An 18,582-nucleotide genomic window follows, 5' to 3' on the forward strand; every position below is an offset into this window, starting at 1 on the left:
GTTCCAGATGACTGTAATCCTGCAGAACATCGAGGCTTGAGGCTGAATTAGAGGACAAAAAGTCAACTATGTGTCTGGTTGTGATGTTATACAAAAAGGGGACAGATACAGGCAATAAAAATGGTCTTCCAGGAAACTTCAACCCTCAATTTTCGTATAATTTCAGACTATTTGCTACCTGCAGAATAGCTATGCACTGAATGCATAAATATGTAGACAAGACAAGTTGCCAGCATATCTTCAATCCACATTCATGCCCAGTGTCAGTCCGTGGTTCGGCCGTGTTGCTTCACTGACCTCTATCTTCTCCGAGTGTGTGGCCTGTGGCTATTATAATCTGATTTGTAAGCCTTTGCATGGCTCTTATGTAACAGCAGGGATGAGTCTGGAGCTGGGGAGATGTGTGCACACTCCAGTCCATCCATCAATGTACCGTTTGGTGAACAGGGGAGGAAAGTAGGGGAGGAAAGGGTGAGGGGGAACCAGCTGGCACTGTGTATGAGTGTGTGCGTGTTTGTATGTGTGTTGGTGTGTGTCATGTTGAGTGTGTAGGAGGAAAGCGTGCCAGAGATTGTGAGCATCAGAATACATTATGTCCATGATGAGAGAAAGATGGAGGACGGCACACATGACATGATTGAGAGATTTTGCTGAGCTGCATGAGTGGACTGAGTGTGAAATGACAAATATCACTTTTAACATTCAGACCAAGACACCAGAATTATTTTCATTGTATCAAGTTATTGTTTTACCTCTGAACTTTAAATTTTTTATTTTGGGGATTTATGGTAAAACTACCCTACAATTCTCTCTTAGTATGTGGCTGTTTTCTTTTTAAATTAAACAAGAATACACAAAAATATATGAATGTAAATGAAATAATTTGAAAAATCCTTTGAAGTATGTAGCTTTTATGTTGTATTTTATTTCCTCTATCATAAACTGCACACTAGCAGTGCTGAGTATCTCAGAACAATGACACTATCTTTCTGCCAGACCTCCTCCAGCTCTTCTCAGGAACACTGGGAAGGTGTGAAAGATTCAATGTGTTTAATTCTCTCTTAATTCCCTCTTGCAAGCTTTTGTGATGCACTCACTGCTTTTGTGGCTATTTGTTGATCTTATCTGTTGACTTCATGTATTTTTGTCTCACTTTATTTGTCCTGAAGTTAATCTTCTCATCGCTCTGATCTGTCCTCTTTCCACCAAAACAGTATGTCTGTGTATCTGCATAACAAAGCCTCAAGACTGTTTTCATACGCTTCAACACTGGTTAGTCTTATATATTCATATATTATTCATTACTATTCATCAGTGATTATCATTTGGCATTCTGTAACTCCTTTTTATACTGTGTGATAAAACATGTTTATCCTTTTATATGATGAGGTAGCATAAGACGAAAAGTAAGCCGATATGGCTTTTTATTCAAAAAGTCAATTAAGAAAGTATAAAGTATGTTAGCATGATTGTAGTTACACAGAAGCAACTCTTTATCAATAACTGAATTATTACAACCTGACATTACCCAACTTTTTTGATAATCACCTGACTTTGTAGGAACCTTGATTCTGTTTGGTCCAGTCCTCTTGAAAAAAACGAATGGCAAGAGATTCTCAGAGGAAAACCCAGATCATATACACCATATCAGATCCAGCACATGTATTAAGTTTATGGCTTCACCCCTTTCTGTTTGCAATGTGGAAAAAGTTTGTATCTGATGTTATCAGTAAACAACATAAAATGGCAGCAGGGAAAAAATGGCAATCTAGCAAGAGATGGCTAAAACACTCAAAGGGGTGAGTGAACGAGACATCAACCACACTGAAGAAAACAGACTCAAAGAAACCAAAAACCAAAATATGAGAACAAGAATGCTTCCAGAAAAATGCTCGTATTTTGTCCTTTTAGTATAACAACATTAAGTTTAGTATTAGTAGGCTGATAACAAAGTCTCATTATGGAGGTGCTGGATGAACCTTTTTTTAACCATCATTAATGAATAATTCCTTGAATAAAATGTTCAATCAATACTCGGTGTTAGCTTGTTTGAACATTTAGTTTGTAGCAGGGAAGTTATAAGTGAACAGATAATTATGGGATATAGAAAGGTGTTAAGACTAGGGATGGGTATTGATAAGATTATATTGATGCCAGTGCCATTATGGATTCTGCTTATTGCTACCCGTGTATAGCATTAATTGCACCAACTGCACTTTATGTTGTTAGCATACTTTTTAGTAAAGTGAAGCTATAAGACTTGACATAAGGTCCGGCTGCTCTGGTGTGTTGTAAAAAAAATGACACTGGAATTTTTTTAAGCATAAAGACCAATGGTTTATGGTTGATGGGAATTGATAAGATTTTGTCAATACCGATGCCCTTATCAATTCTGCTTATCAATCTGATTCTTTATCGATTACCTTATCAATTCCTGTTGTAAATTTTCTTGGTCCAAAAGTAGCTTTACAGGTTTTCTGTGTCAACAACATTTAATTGAGTTTATACTGTAGGTGAATGAATTGTTATTGGTCCCTGAGTCTGGATATTTCTGGGCATAATCATGCAGAAACAGGTAAAAATTGCACACAATGTGACGTTGATGTACTGTGTTGTAATATATTAATAATTCAAGTCGGCCATCTAGTGTCTCATAGAAGTAATAGCAATGGTTTAAGATGTTTGGAAGCTTTCCGTAGTTATGAAGTCAGCCATGAGCCTTTCAATTGCCTGTTAGCTTTTGACAGCTTTTGAAATTCTCAGTATTTTTTACAAAGAGTTGATGTGATATGTTTCTGTGATTAAAGTTGAATTCTATTCTAAAGCTGAAGTTATACTGATGTACTTGATGCTAATTGCTAGCATATCAATGCAGTTTCCCATATACGTTAGCATCAAGCTCGCACTATTTTGTTGTTTTGGTAAATAAAGTGATTTATACCATTTCGAACGTACTGAATATGAATCTCCTGAGAGAGAGTAATGTACATTTCCTTATAAAGTCAGTTCTTCAGTAAAACTTCAAGCTAAAAAATCCTGAATCTGAGTTTTCTTGGGAAACGTTATCTAACTGCTAAGCTAAGGTAGCTGCAGCAGACCAGTCGACGAAAGGCCCAGCGGCTCCAGCACAATGTTAAGAATTGATAAAGGAATTGTTAAGCACAAAGGCTAACAATATCGATGGATTGAAACATTTCATATCGATTCTCAACAGGAACCAGTTTTCAATTCCCATTCCTATTAAAGACCCCTCACCCAGTCAGGCTTCTGTTGAATTATCACCCACTCAATACACATTATCCCTTACATATTTACAATGAATTCTCAAAATTAGCACTGTATAAATTAAATCCCATATTCATAAGCAGCATGTTATTTTGCAAATGGTGGCTTGGTGCTGCTATTTTCTTTTTTCCCTTTATTGTTGTCAATTTTAGCAATGAGACAAGATGCAGAAGGGAAACTACGGTTGGGATACTTAAAGTTCCTGTGAGGAACTTCCAGTTTGTGTTGATTTTGGTGACCCCTGTGGGCAAAGAATCACCTCTAATCTCACACAGGCTTTAAGAAAATTGTTACATTTGATCAAATGTGTTAATTTAGACTGGTTTGTTTAACCAGCGTTGTAGTGGGCTGACTGTAGAGAAAGCTAATATTCTTAATCAGGCTTCCTTAGCTCTTGCTGGTTGTCAAGCTGAAAAAGCATTTAACCAGAACGGAACTATGTACACTTGAAACTTGTACAGCCTTGTATGAGTGTGACAGAGAATATGAGCTTATTAACTTAAATGATAAATAAAAAGCTTAAAAAAATGAAGATTTAAAAAAAATGGGTGCTACAAAAACCAAAGTTTCTTTCATGCCCCACAGATAGAGGATGATGATCCTGACAATAAGACCTGATACTCCTTACTGACTGACTCACTTACACAGACATGCACAGACTCTACTGCAGAAACATGCACAGCCTCATACAGTTGAAAAAACACTCACTAAGTTGCAACAACCCACCTCGTACTGTAGAAGTACTACAGTTTCATGCAGTCAACAACACACTCTCTTTCTCTGTATTTGATTACTGTTGTGAATTTTCATTTGAGACCCGAGTGAGTCCCTGAGCTGAAATAATGGCAGAGCTCTAAGGCCAGCAGGAGACTTGTGTTTTGTTTAAACAGCAATTCTATGGGCATGTTATTTTAATGTTCATCATCAGGGCGGTGAGTTAAAGCAGAGCAGGTGTAATAATGCTGCTGCTGCTGAGGATAATGAGCGCTGAAAATCTGTATTGATGATAGTTATCAGAGCTCAGTGTCACACTGCTGCTCTGCACTATGTGTGTGTGTCTTAAACCCACAGACTTCTAGGACACATCATCTATCTTTAAGATTATAGTCTAGCTGCTGTTGAGCCACTGTAGTGACTCACCAAGACTGAACATTAGAAACAAATTGAGATTTAATTGGCATCATTTTTCCACTTTATTTCAAAGCGCTCCTTCTTTTCTCCCATGAGTCTGGATTATTGTCCAGTGTCATGGCGTTAGAGAAAATAGGATGAGCTTGAAAATCCTCACAAAACATGTCGTGAACACAGTTTTGCGTTACAAGAGATCTGCTGGGATTGTAGTGTGTGGTGTGTGTCTGGAGATTATAATGTTCGGTGGGTAAAATCACAACAGCCATTTTGTAGTTTTTCTGCTGTTATGACAGCCTTATTGAAGCCAAAGTTTTTCTTTTATTTTGGCATCAGGGGAAACAGTGAGGAGGTTCAGAGGGGCGCTCTCTGCTCTGTCCTCCATTAGAGGTTTGACCTTAAGCACAAATTGCTCTCTGCTCTCACACAGAGCACAGACAACATTGTTCAACCCAGTGTGGGTCCTGGCTTTAAAATGTCACGCAAATGCTCACAAAACACGAACATGTAGCTGTACTTTGTTGTAATTTATTAGTTTATATAAATTATGACTTTCCTGTAGAGCACAAGGGTCTATGAGGAAACCTGGCAATTATAAGAGAAAGACTTAAAAAGATCAGAGGATTACAATCCTCATTAGCTCTTTTTCTAACTGTCACTCCAAGAGGAAAATAACAGTAACAGACCCTCTTTATTGTCATAAAAAAACAACAAGGGAACGATTGGACAGTAAGCCACACAGAAACTAGAGAAAAACTAAGAGAGGGTGTGTGATCTAAAAGATAAATGTTGATTGAATAAAGCAAGACAGAAGACAGATAAATGAAATAAATTCATGTGGTGTTAATCCTGGTGACTATTTGCAAGCAATCACTTGTGTTTTTCGGGGACTGCAATTCCCATGAGCACTATTACCCACTGCCATGCAGAGGTGGTTCCCATCCATGCGTGTATTTTTTATGGAAGCAAGTGAATGGGAAACAGATCTCCTTTTCAGTATTACTTTGCTTAGTTCAAGAAATAATTGCAGGATGCAACATGATTAAGAATGTAATGCTCTGAATATTTGATAATCTTACTTAATCTGTAGTTCGTGAAGCAACATCAGTACAAGAATAACATTTTTTAAAGTAGCTAAAAACTCTTCACAGGTCCTCTTATGAGACTATATTTCTCACAATGGGTTAAAAATGTGCCTTCTATGATTCACAAATCAGTTCAGCGCAGTAAAGTCCTAGCTGCAGCTTCTTGAATGTGAAGATCAGATACTTTTCTTATTGCCTCATGAGATCACACAATAAAACCCTTGGCATGCTTGTTAAACTGTGAAACTATCTATGTAATGTGTAAAAAGACACATGTGGATAAAAAGAAAATATGACTGAATAATGCAACAGACAGGATCAGGATAAATACGTGGTGTGCACAAACTGCCAACGTATGTAGGTGAGATCAGAGACATCAATAAACACAATACACACTCCACTGAGGTCCTTGAATTCAACACTTTTCCACACACAAGCTTTTCATACAACAGACTGAAGCAGAACAAATGCAGGCCAGCATGAAAGAAGATCCATTATGAGTGCCAATGAAGATAAATGTTCTTTATTTCTAACTTCAGGCTCAGCCATCCAGCAGCGACAACAAAATAATGAATACAGCAAGAAACAAGCAGCCAAGCTTTTACACAAAAATCAATAAGGCAGAAAAAAGAAGACAGCCACAGACTTTCAATTACACAGTCCTAATACCCAGAGAAGTAAGCACAAATATTAATACATCCAGAGGACACATGAGCTATTAACAGAGGATGTATGTTTGATATTGATGTCTGCTTTTCAACAGCAGTCTGATTAGATTTGATTTCTACATCTGTGAAGAAGGTCAGTGAAGAGAGGATACAAAAACCAAGAAATACAAAGATACACAAAAAGAAACAGAAAGCTGAGCCTTTACAAAGATGTTGACTGAAAAAGATGCCCTCATAATAAATATAGAAGCAAATAATTAAAGATTGAGAGCTGTGAATGTAAGTTAGGTAATTAATTAGTCATCGGAAAGAAAAGTGAAAAAATATATCTCCGAAAAAAACCCAAATGTCTGACTTCAGCCTCTCAAATGTGCTTATTTTAAGCTTCCATTTGGCAAATATGAAGTTAAACTTAATACCTTGAAGTTTTATAGACCTTGCTAGAAAGAGAAATAAAAGCAAAGGCTTTTGCTAGCAACCTGTGAATTATAAGATTATGATACCATTCTTTTTGTTTTGATACTAAACATATCCATAAACTAGAAAAACCAGGCTTGAACTAGGTGTTAATTCCAAAAGATAAGATAATAAAACACCAAACAGTGTTAAATGGATTATGAAATTCAGACTTTTTCTGTCATTAAGGTCTGAACATTGATGTATTGAAGTGATAGCATTATTTCTGAGGACACAGTAGCACTAAGATTACTATTGACAGCAATAAACAGGTCAGCATGTATGACAGTGTCTCCAGAGGAAGGTGTGTCAGAAGTCAGAGCCTGACATTAACAACAACTGAGCACCATAACACGGAAATGAAAGCAGGTCTTGTAAGTCTACCCTGCTGGGTGTTGGTAAATACTACACCGTGTGCCTTTAAATGTGTGTCAAAAGCAAAGCTCTGAGAAGAGGGAGAGCTGGAAGAGGACAGAAACATTAAAGAGACCTGCTCACCTTGTCATCTGCTATCTATTGGTTTGTTGTAAACAAAGAGGACTTCTGGGAAATGCGTTCTAAAACAAAACATGAATTGACACTTTTTTACAATGTACCACAGTTATTGTATTTGTATTTTTTGATTTATAATTAAAAGAACAAAAAATAATCTCATTAAATCCTTGTGTATTTAGATTTCTTCTATCCTGGGACAGTCTTTCTTTAACAACCTCCCTTTTTCTGCAGATTCATTGCAAATGAACAAAATACAACTCACACAGAGAAGTTCATTTACCTATGCACTCCAAACACCTCCTTACACCACTGCAAACACACACTTCATGCACTCATGGTGAAGCTTGTCTACCATCAGTTTCTAATTAAAAACATTGTTTATTTGAATGTTATTTCAGTATAATCCACAGCTCAGTTTGTTTGTCATAGTTTGTCTCGACAGCAAGAAAATAACGTTGTTTACACATTAGCCTGTGGCTCCTTCTGAGAAGTCCAACAGATGATGGGGAACCTTGTTTACACAGAGCATCAGTGGGATTAAATAACTCATTACTCATCTGCACGGTAAACTGCAATATCAGGCCAGTTACAAGACAGAAACGATCACAATTTCTGGTTTTATGTGAAGAATTAAAGAAATATAATGCTAGAATAAAGCTCAAGCTGGATTCAGTCTATTTTTTTTCTAAAAATTCAAAGTAATTCAAATTAAAATGATTTGTTCCTTCAAGATTTTTTATTGAGTTTGAAACCATATAGCACTGAAACTCCCAGAAGGAATCATCCAAAGAAATACTCAAATAAAAAGCGGAGAGGTCGTGAGTCTGTAACCCTGTCACATGGTACATTACACTTGTGTGGTAGGGCACATGCTGCACGTTTCCCAGATAATCTCGTCTGCTCTCTGATTCTGAGTCACACACAGCTTGAATATGATGCAAAGTCACTGTGCTCTGATTAATCTGAGTATAATCCCTCACAAACCAGTCAGACTCATCTCTGCAGTAGGAGGGAGGACGGTGTGTACATTCTGTGTCCATGGCTACATGGTTTCTTGATTCCAGATATATACAAGCACACCCACTTAAAAAAAATAAAATACACCAAACTCTGCCTAAAAGCTGCTGGGCAAAATCATGTGAACACAATGATACATGTTCTGTTTCTCCCATCCCTCATCACTGTCCTTCATCAGCTAAATTAAGCATCAGACTGAGGACAAGATGCTGCAGCTGCCTGAAAGGAAAGCCTCCGCTCCTCCTTTGTGCCTGACATCCTCCTCTTCTCCCCTTTAAACTCCAGCACTTCCTCTTCTCATCTCCTCATGCTCTCTGCTACACTTTATCCTCTCTAGCTTTCATCTCGTCCTCCAAATTTCCCCTATCTTTTTCCTGTCCATATGTCCCCTTTGCTTCTCCTGGCAGAGGAGTTAATGCATCTGCTACAGCACAGAGAACATGCTGTACTCTGTGCTGTCTTTCTATTAAGCCGCGTATGTGAAGTCATAACAGTGACATGACGCTATAGAAAGCAACTTTGGCTCTCTTGTGCAACCAGCAGGTTGACATTTTTTCCACGCTTGGTGAATTATCTGGGTAACTGCTGGATTATTTTTTGTGCAAGTTACTGAGGGCATCTTTAAATCTTGTTAAAGGCCATTTTTGAGTCTTTTTTTGTCTCACTGGAAACACTTATACAATGTCACTGCAGTAAGCCTCAACGATAGTTTAACATCTTTGAACTGCAGAAACAACAAGCAGCTACACCAGCAGAAAACTAAAAATATTCATTCAAATTAGAAAAATTTTGAAGAGCAGAGTCGGAGTCGGAGGAGGATGAAGGCAGACTACGCCCCTTACAGTCAGCTGAAACTTCACCCCAAACGGCTGGAGAGATATTAAAGTTGTTGATGATTTTTTTCTGCAAACACCATCATTAAAATGATCAAAAATAAAATCCTGCACCAACATGACTGACAGTGACCGAGCCAGGCTCCCCTTTGGCCACTTACTTTCTGGCTGACTGGGCATCCTTTAGTAGTCAAATTGGCCAAAATAAAGGATGTTATTGGGCAGTAGAGTCACTTTCATGGTTAAATTCTATGTTTCTAATCAATGCTTTAGTTTGGTAATATATTTTGTTTAAAAAATGACAGGCCTCATTTGCCTGCTTCATGACCTGTGCCCTGACACTGACCTTTGACCTTTTCAGCAGAAGCACCACACAGACATGTCTTTAACTTTGCAAGCCTCTGTGAATGTAAAAATGTCCATATCTCAGATTTATGCAACTTTGCCTTCATTACATTCCCAGCACGTCAGCAGATATATCGTAAACCAATACAATGAACGGTTTGTAGGAGAAGGTACTGCAGTCGTCTGGGTGATAGATTTACTCAATAATGATGTGACCTGGATGTCCCTGAAGAAATGTACAGATGGAGGTGCTTCAGTTTAGCCTTAATAATGTTTGCAGATACTAATTGACATGACAGAACATAATCTTTGTCAGGATAGCAACACATTAACTGTGGCAGCATCATATGAACTAGAACAATAATGTCATATCATCCATTAATGACTTCAAACGCAAAATTACCAATTTTTCTCATTCTTTCTTTTGGAAAAGGGACACACCTTCATGGTGTGTCTGGTATGAGTTTCAGAGAATTTCCCCTTTTCTAGCCCTGAGCCATCAGCAGCCTCTCCTGCAGAGTTTGCAGCCTAGAATATGTAATTCGGCAGTGCTGAATAAAACATCAAGCATGGCCTGAATACTGATGCTGAGAGAGAGACAGGATGAGAACTAAGGAAGAGGAAAACACGAGAGAAAGAGAAACCCCAGGCTGACAGCCATAAACAGAAACTCTCCAGCTGCTGATGTTTCCTTCCACCAAATCTGCCTTCTTTGACAGATTTATAACAATTTAACACAGATTTCTTCTGTGGACATTTAATGAGTTTACCTCAACAGAGCTCTTACTCAAAATGTGTGGACAGGCTGAGCTAAGAATAGGACGGTTCCAGGCTGCGTCTGTCTGTCATTAAGCTCCAGAGCAGAGCTGACGTCACAACAAGGGCAGCTCCACTGCCCAGTTTTCAGCCCTGCAGTGTCTGCATGTGCTCTCTTGTCAAAAGTCATGCAGCTGACAGGTCATTTAGCACAGCTGGAGTTTAACCTTTTGTCTTTTAGTCTTTTTGCAAACTGACTGAATTTGTTCAGACTTTCAGAATCTTAAACTTGTCATGATTTATTTTCTCATCTGGCTCCCTTCACTCGGGATCTTGCTTAGATTTATGATGCAAAATGATAAAGAGAAGCAATCTTTTTCTTCTGCAGGAGAATTTTCTAAGCTTTGGCATGTTTCACATAAGTCAGGTGCACACTGAAAAGAGCTGAGGTGTAGTACGAGTCAATGAACTTCATCAGGGTGAACAGGGACAGGCTCCCAGAGAACTGGTGGGGATGTCGCAGTTGTTGCAAGATCATATCAGATCCACTATGCCACAATATATTGGTCACAGGATTAACTTCTCATGTCTGTATATATATAATATGACTTAGTTATAACTATTTTGTGTACTTAAATCAAATTTACAATCTCCACTTAATTAAACATCTGTAAGAATGCAAAAAAAAAAAAAATCACATTTTTTTTAATCAATTCAGGCATTACAGGGTTTATTCCTGGATCCTACCATTAAACTTACTGAATAATCAAAGTGCTTATTTGTCATAATCTTTCTCTCCTGTTCTAAAGTGAGGTAAATACACTGCAAAAAACTGAAATGTTATCGCATGTTTTTGTCTTATTTCAGTAAAAATGTCTTTTTAGTCTTAATTTGAGCCCCTTTCACCTGACCAGTCTAGAAAATAGGACAAATTTTGAGTTATTTAAAGACAGAATTGAAATCTAAATTGCCTAAAACAAGTTAACAAATCTGCTAATGGGGTTAGAGAAATGTGCTTGTATTAAGACATGGTCCTAATCTTGACTAGCACATTTCTCTTACCTCACTGGCAGATTGTTTTACTTGTTTTCAGCAATACAGACCTTGTTTTTGTCATTAAATAACTTGAAATAAGAAATTTTTAGACTGCTGAAAGGGGCTCATATCATGTCTAATAAGACATTTTTACTTTAAACAAGAGAAAAACACTTGATAAGATATCAGTGTTTTGCAGTGTACACAAAAAGTATAAATGCTTTCAAGCTGAGGGGATAAGTTTATAACACTTGTGAAACAATATCTCTGATGACTGGAGAACAACTTCCCTACATGAAAACTCTTGGAGACATGCTGCCTTCTTGAGCTGGGATCAAATATGTTGAGCAGAAATACTTTTTGCACTCGTCAAAAGGGCTTAAAAAGATTTTGTCCTGTGTAGCACAATCGCAGGATGACTGAGAGAGAAATCTCCTGATGGAAGTACTCTGCTGCTGTGAGAGCTGAATCTTCTTTTAAGCCACAGGCAAGCAGCAAGCAAAAAGGAAAGTTATATGGTTTGAACAGCGTAATGGAAGAAAAATAAATAAAGTTGAAACGATGGTAGGTTTAATGCTGCAGGTAGAGCTGGATGGGATCCAGTGCAGCATTACTTTTGCTGCAGTGCTGGTCCACAGTGAGCCAAAACTGGACACACTGGGTTGACTGGTCTAGGATAGAGTTCTCAAAGAATCATTCACAAAATGACACTGATAAATGACTTCTATCTCATGGGAAAATAACAGACACGATAGAGCTTAGCTCAGAAGACGGAGATACCGAGTGAAGTGAGGCAGTGAGTGAGGGTCAAGATGTTGACCCAACCCAACCCCTGTTTTTTATTTTGACAGTTATGACTGCTAAGCCAGAGATAACTGTGAGGCTGGTTCACACCCGTGGCCCCTCGGCAGGAAAATCTAAAACATACAGCATGAACATTTAAAAAGACAGTATTTAAATGAATGAAAACAATAAAAAATTCACAAGGAAAGAGAGCTGACATTGACATTTTTCTAAGTTTAAGGTGGTCATAATTTCTCCCTGAGTCAACTGTTCTGGCTCTCTCCTGTGATTTGGCCGAGTTCCTTCCCATCGTCGGTATCTCTTAGCTGAATTCTCTCTTTATCTCTCTGCCATCCCTACCTGCTCAAGGCTGATTACTTTCCTCTCCTCTCCCCTCTTACTTGTCTTTTCTTATCTCACTGTGCTCGCTCCCCTCTCTTTGTCCCTCCCGACCCATCTGTTATCTCCCAGCTGGATCTGTTTTACGCTGCACTGCAGTAGCCCCAGCAAGGATCCAGGCTGGATGAGTCACCCACTCACAATCTGCTGCCCCACAGCCCCTGCAGGCGCCAGCCACATCCACGGACCCCTCTGCCAGCCATGGGGACACATGCGTGTACAGATATGCATGCTCACATGCATGCCTACACAGTGTAGACTCTTTTCATGGAAAAAAATGCACCCTCTGTCTGCACATGGACACTGAGAATTAGATCTAAATGGGCCAAGAAAATAGTCCCTAACACTTAAATATTTGCCTTTGGGCTAGAGGAGACGGTTTCTGTTTGACAAATCTTACAGCTACACACACAATGAGGATAAGACATGTGTAATTCTGATATCAGTATTCAGCACACACACCGGGAAACCTCGAGCAGAACCACTACTGACTGCAAAATAAAGGATTACTGCTCTGCTGTCCACTGCAAGAAATACAACACTAAAAGTACTCACACATGTGGATTCAAACAGGCACACAGATTCACATGTTCCTATTATGTGCACGTGTACAGGTGTTTTCAACCTGGAACACGTATGACATAACACCTCATGCTGCCTGTACAGATGTACCTCACAGTAACAGCGTGTCAAAACAGCAGGAGATCTTCAGTATTTTATTGAAACACCATTAACAAACACGACTCCATAACCTGATAAAAACAAAATAAAAAAATCTTAACACCTAACTGTCCTTTACAAGGTGTGATTGTAAAAGCAGCCAAATGTGAGCAAACTTGTTATTCGTTTTCTGACACTGGCAAAGAAGCAAAGCAACCGTTTCATCTGGAAAAGCTTCAAGCTCAAGCACCCCAAGAGACTTTTCCTTTCTTGTTTTCCTCCCTGTCTTTCACTGTTGCACGACTTCTCAAGCTTTCCCGCCATCCTCTCAGTCTCTGCTCTCTCTTTCCTGCAGTTTCTATTTAATGATCTTATTTTTGTCTTCCTGCTTGCAGCACAGACTCCCTTCATTGAGATAACTACTATTATTTTCACCAGGGCACCATCGCAAATATCAAAATCAGGTCTGCTGTGTTTACTCTCTTTCCAGTCGAATAGATCAAACAGGCCCCTTCAAATAAAAAAGCCACATCACATTAGCATGTTCACACTCCTGCATGCACACACATAAGCTGAGGACTCACACACATAAACACGACTCCCTATGGGAACACAGCCATCATGGAAGTAGCATCTGCTCTATACATGACTCATTTGACTGTGAGCTGGAGCTGACTTGTGACATCTCAAGTGATGAGCCTTTATAAACATGCCACACAGAAAGATCTCTTAGCTCTAACATCATTTTTACACTAAAAAGCTATTCCAAATAATTAATTTAAATTCTAACAAAGTGTGTGTGCAACAAGGCACATTTTATAACAGAATCCAGTCTGAAAGTGAGTGATGTCTTCCTACTGGACCTGCAGGTTTTTACCCTTCATGCATTTGAAAAGACCCCTGTTATTTATGCACCACTCTGAGCTCTGATGTCCTTGAATGAAAGAGAGAGGGAAAGTGTGATTGTGGTGTGTGTGAGATAAATTACTCAGTGATGTATGTGAGAAGGTGAAACTGAGGTTATAGGCATGTGTGTGTGTGCTCATGTGAATCCCATAAAAATCCAGTGGCGTCATGGCTTTCTGCCTTTTATGAGCGATTTCCCTCTGAGAGTGCATAAAGGAAACGCTGCTAGCCTCTGTGCACAGGTACGAGGAGATTTTCTGTCTAAAAAAGCAGAATCAACTGTAAGCAGAGATGTACATTTAATCAGAAATTAGCCACAAACAGAGCTACTTGGACCATGAAGTAATTCAGGATGTACATTCTGCTACAGTCTACATTTACTAAACAAGTCTGAGGCTATTACCACTCATTTTCTTTATGGAAATGTAATTGATTGGAATATATAGCGCTTTTTTTAATTTTATCTAAAAAAAAAAAAATTCAGTCATGTCAACACCAAATATTGTACATAATATTGACATTTAACACAAAATAACAGAATCAAGAGTCATGTGTTGAGTAATGACTGAAAGGCATAGGCAGAAGCAGACTGCTTATAAAGGCCTATCCTATGTTATCAACTTTGTAGGCTACCAACCTCCAGAAAAGCAAAGAAACAACAACACAGATAATTTATCAGACTTATAAGCTACAAAAACAGCTTTACAAACCATTTTCTTAAAAACCAAAAAAGAACAACACGTTTTTAAATTTATGATGGCATCATTCCAGGATTTAACTCCAATGATGGCGGCACATCTCCTTTTCATACCTTTTTTTGCTTCTTGTACAGTAAATTTACAAACACCTCTGATTATACAGACTGTCTTGAATTGAAAAGAACCTTCGTATTGAGTCAGGGAGTGTTTTTTATTTTGCGCTAAACATAATTTGCATTATTTTATAATAAACAGATCAGAAAATTACACAACATGAGAATTTAGACAATGGCTCCGTGTGAGCATCATAGTCAGCCTTACCGATAATAAGTATAGCTCGTTTTTGCAATTTTATTATTGAATTTATGGTGTTTTTAAAGGTGGATCCTGACAAATCAACACAGTAAGACATAAAGGGAACAATCAATGAGTGGTAAATCAAATGCAAGGCCTTGGAATTCAATACATTTCTAGATTTATACAAGATTGCAAGTGATTTTGAGATTTTCCCTTTAATGTATTCAATGTGCTGATCAATGACAACCCCAAGGAGTTTTTAGTTACATGAAGATGCTTGACATTGTATGCACTTTCAAATATTAGTGAGAATGTATGGGTATGCCTCGAGACTGTACTTCACTTCATCTACTGTTCTCACTATGAGACAAAATCTATCATTCAACAATTATAGTGGGGTTTTTTTCTTAGGCTGATTTCCTTTAAAATCTTTGGTTAAAGCAATCAGGGCAAATTTATAAATTAGTGAGATTTAGTACTCCAAGATAAAACTGGGTTTTGAAATAATTTTGAATAAATTTTAGCACCTCTGAGGTCTAACAATTTACAGCTGAGTGAAAAATGAGCTTGATTTTGAAAGTATCCCATCATGGTAAAGTCTGATTTTGACTTTAGAACACATGATCTGCTACTCTTACCCTAAAGGTTGCCTATTCCAGCCTGCAGAAGACTCCACTCGTGTGCATTAAGTGTCCTAACAGCAGAGTGCAAGCATGGACACATGTGGGCACATGGGTAAACAGGACCAAAAGTTATTACTAATACTATTTTTAATATCAGACTATTTGAGTTATTGATTTCTATCTGGATTAAAAGATAGTTTAAAAAAAAGCTTTTAAAATGAAATCCTTCCCCAGCTTGTAGTCTTCTGGATTATCTAATACTAGCTGTACTGTCTGGTTATTCATCCATGTTTATCATCTTTCTGTTTTGGTACTGCTCTATAAAAAATGTAAACAGACTGAGTTTTTATTCTATATATATCAATATATCATCCACTCCACACTTAACAGGGGTAAAGAGACACCCTGGCACGGTCAAAAGGTAACAGAAACCCCCACTTAATCCCTCGTACAACAGCTCATATTTACAGCAAATACCCGAAAATGAAACAAATCTCCTCTTTATCATGAAAGTTCATCAGATTTAAAAAAAATAAAATAAAACTACTCCCTAAATTCTGTTATCTAAGTATATCCTGCAAAAGTGTTATCAGATACTCTTTATTCTGTTTATCCTGCTGACCCCCTCCTCACATGTCGGGTTGTGGGGTACTGCTGCTGTCTGCTTAGAGGATGTATACGTAAGCAGCCAGATTGCTGTGGGTCTGGGCCTGGATTACAGGGCTGTGGCATTGGACCAGAGGGGTTGTAAGGAGCCTTCTGCCACTGAGAGTCTGGGGAAGAGGACAGTGTGTGTGTGTGTGTGTGTGTGTGTGTGTGTGTGTGTGTGTGTGTGTGTGTGTGTGTGTGTGTGTGTGTGTGTGTGTGTGTGTGTGTGTGTGTGTGTGTGTGTGTGTACACTTTAGAGGTTGTAAAGCAGGGGATCAGATGGCAGGAGACCTAGGAGACAGTTAAGTCTGCGCCTGGAGCTGACTGACTGAATTACATAATAAAGACAATGATGTGTAAAAACTTCATATTCAGATGTTATGATTGTGAATTTTTACACTCAGACACACCTCTTAACAAATAAATTCTTCGAAACATAACTGTTTGCATATTTACGAGTAGAATTGCTCTAAGGCAGGGTTGTCAACACTCACACACAGATGCATTTCCCATCTATGGAGAGAGACAGGGCTCTGCTAATGAGTGACAATAGACTCATCACACAGAATTAACACAATCTGTGCAGCCATCTCATGCCCTGAATGTGCTGCTGTCTCCTTCCAATGAGATCAGATGAGCTGCTGATTAAAACTGAGGAGTGTGTTACCAGCTGAACAGGCACGTTCACAATTATTCTCTTGCTGTTTAATCCTCTGACATAATACAACTCTAAAGAAACTCAGTTCTATCCTGTATGATGTACAAAAAAGGCTTTTCGGTGTCAGTTTGACATTTACAGTAGAGTGGAGGAACTAAAAATACAACATCTTTTGTGTCACTTTATCTAATTCCTGACAATGGCAGAGTAAATTAACTCCTGTCCCCACAATTCATGTCCAACGTGCAATTAAGGGCGCAATGTATCTGCAGAGCTCAACCTTTAACATGCATTATAATCAGAGTCACAATTTAACCACGACCTCCCACTATTCCAGATTCAATTGCACATAAAGATGAGGGATGATGCAAACCGGGGGCTGTAACCCAGGTCATTTGGAGACCTGGGTGAACTGGAGAATAAGTAGGCTACAGAAAAAGGAGTGTATGTGTGACTCAGCCAGGGTTGGGGTGTCCTGCTGTGGCCTTGAGCTTCCTGTCAGTGTCTCTCTGACTCACCCCAAGGAGCGGACAACCTCCCTTACAGATAGCACCGAAAATAAAAGTCACTGAGGCCCTGGAGTCAGTGTGAGACTGCTGCAGGCAACGGATCTGTCCATCAAGATCCCATTTGAGACATATTGTGACCCGAGGCTAACCCTGGGAAAGTGAGTGATGGTTAAAAAATCTCCAGCCTGGACTCCAGGGTGTGAAACAACAAAGATCCTAGAATGGCTGGGAGGGGTTGAGGAAGCCTTTGAGTAACCTTGAACTGAGGGTGTTAGTGTAGGCCTTTATTTTTTAACTACAGATGATTCAGCATTAGAGAAGTGGGGAAGCCATGATTTAATTCATCACTGGTGTCCCGCAATAGGCGATAAATGCGTTTAGAGGGCGCGGAGGTCATGGCGTGCCGCTTCTGTCAGGAGCGGATTTCCGCCAAGGCGCACTTAACGATTGCATAACACCTCGCGCGTTGGAGTTCCACTGTTATTGGCTGAAAGAAAAACTGTTTTAAACCACTATCCTTCCTTCAGGACAACAACCTGCGCATTACTAGTGCGCGTGGTTGTAATGAATTGCGGTTTCCTACGCGGAATGTCATCTGAAGGGTACCAAGAGGATCTGACGTCCCCGGCATCACTATCATCACTCTGAGCGCCGTGTCGTGCCTAGCAGACACATGACATGAATAATTATCGTGTATCTCCCCGTCATGCATCAAATAATCACATTAAATTACAACCCAGGCTGCAACGTTTCACACGACTCATAAAGGTCTCTGCTGGCGCAGTGCTGCAGCACACCAGTGTACGGGGAAGCACATTTCAGCACCAGGACAGCACTAAAAGAGCGATTTGGAGGTATAAGAAACTACAGTAGGGTCCTATAAATGAGACCCAACAATCTCCACCCTGTGAATACCACCTCAAACTCTCCAGCAATGTGACACAACATGACGATCTGCCGGGATTTTCTCTGCATAACGTCGCCTCCTCTTACCTGAGTGGCTTTGTGGAATTGCTTCTTCAGCCCCGCTACAGACATGGTTGCTACACGGTGGTCCTAGCTGATGATATGAACTGATGCTGCAGTTGTGGGAGAGAGGAGAAGAAATCTCGGTTCTAGTTGTATCTGATGATGGTCGTGCAGCCTAACTCTTGTCTACGCTGGTCTTTAGCAGAGGGTTCTCCTGAGAGGAAAGGGCTCACTAAAGCCGCGATCAGGCTATTGGATGTCACAGCCACACGTCTAAAACGGTGCTGACGTAGGAGCCAGCTCCTTTTAAAGCAGCCGCACCAAGACTA

At 39.2% G+C, this 18,582-nt stretch overlaps 1 protein-coding gene across 3 annotated transcripts in view; it reads right to left on the minus strand.

The window, feature by feature from the left end:
• sh3gl2a (SH3 domain containing GRB2 like 2a, endophilin A1) overlaps positions 1-18,514 on the minus strand; it is a 38,604-nt gene extending 20,090 nt beyond the window's left edge. For 2 of the 3 annotated variants that reach the window (XM_074697232.1, XM_074697252.1), the window contains exon 1: positions 18,278-18,514. In XM_074697232.1, the coding sequence (XP_074553333.1) occupies positions 18,278-18,322 (45 nt within the window). In that variant the 5' untranslated portion in view covers positions 18,323-18,514. The remainder of the gene's footprint in view (positions 1-18,277) is intronic. The other variant, XM_074697243.1, reaches the window with a different exon arrangement.
• Positions 18,515-18,582: the final 68 nt, after the last annotated feature.

This window comes from Halichoeres trimaculatus, unplaced genomic scaffold (assembly GCF_033239565.1).
Source record: "Halichoeres trimaculatus isolate MK-OKI-2021-1 unplaced genomic scaffold, fHalTri1.1 fHalTri1_scaffold_2, whole genome shotgun sequence".
Taxonomy (NCBI): domain Eukaryota; kingdom Metazoa; phylum Chordata; class Actinopteri; order Labriformes; family Labridae; genus Halichoeres; species Halichoeres trimaculatus.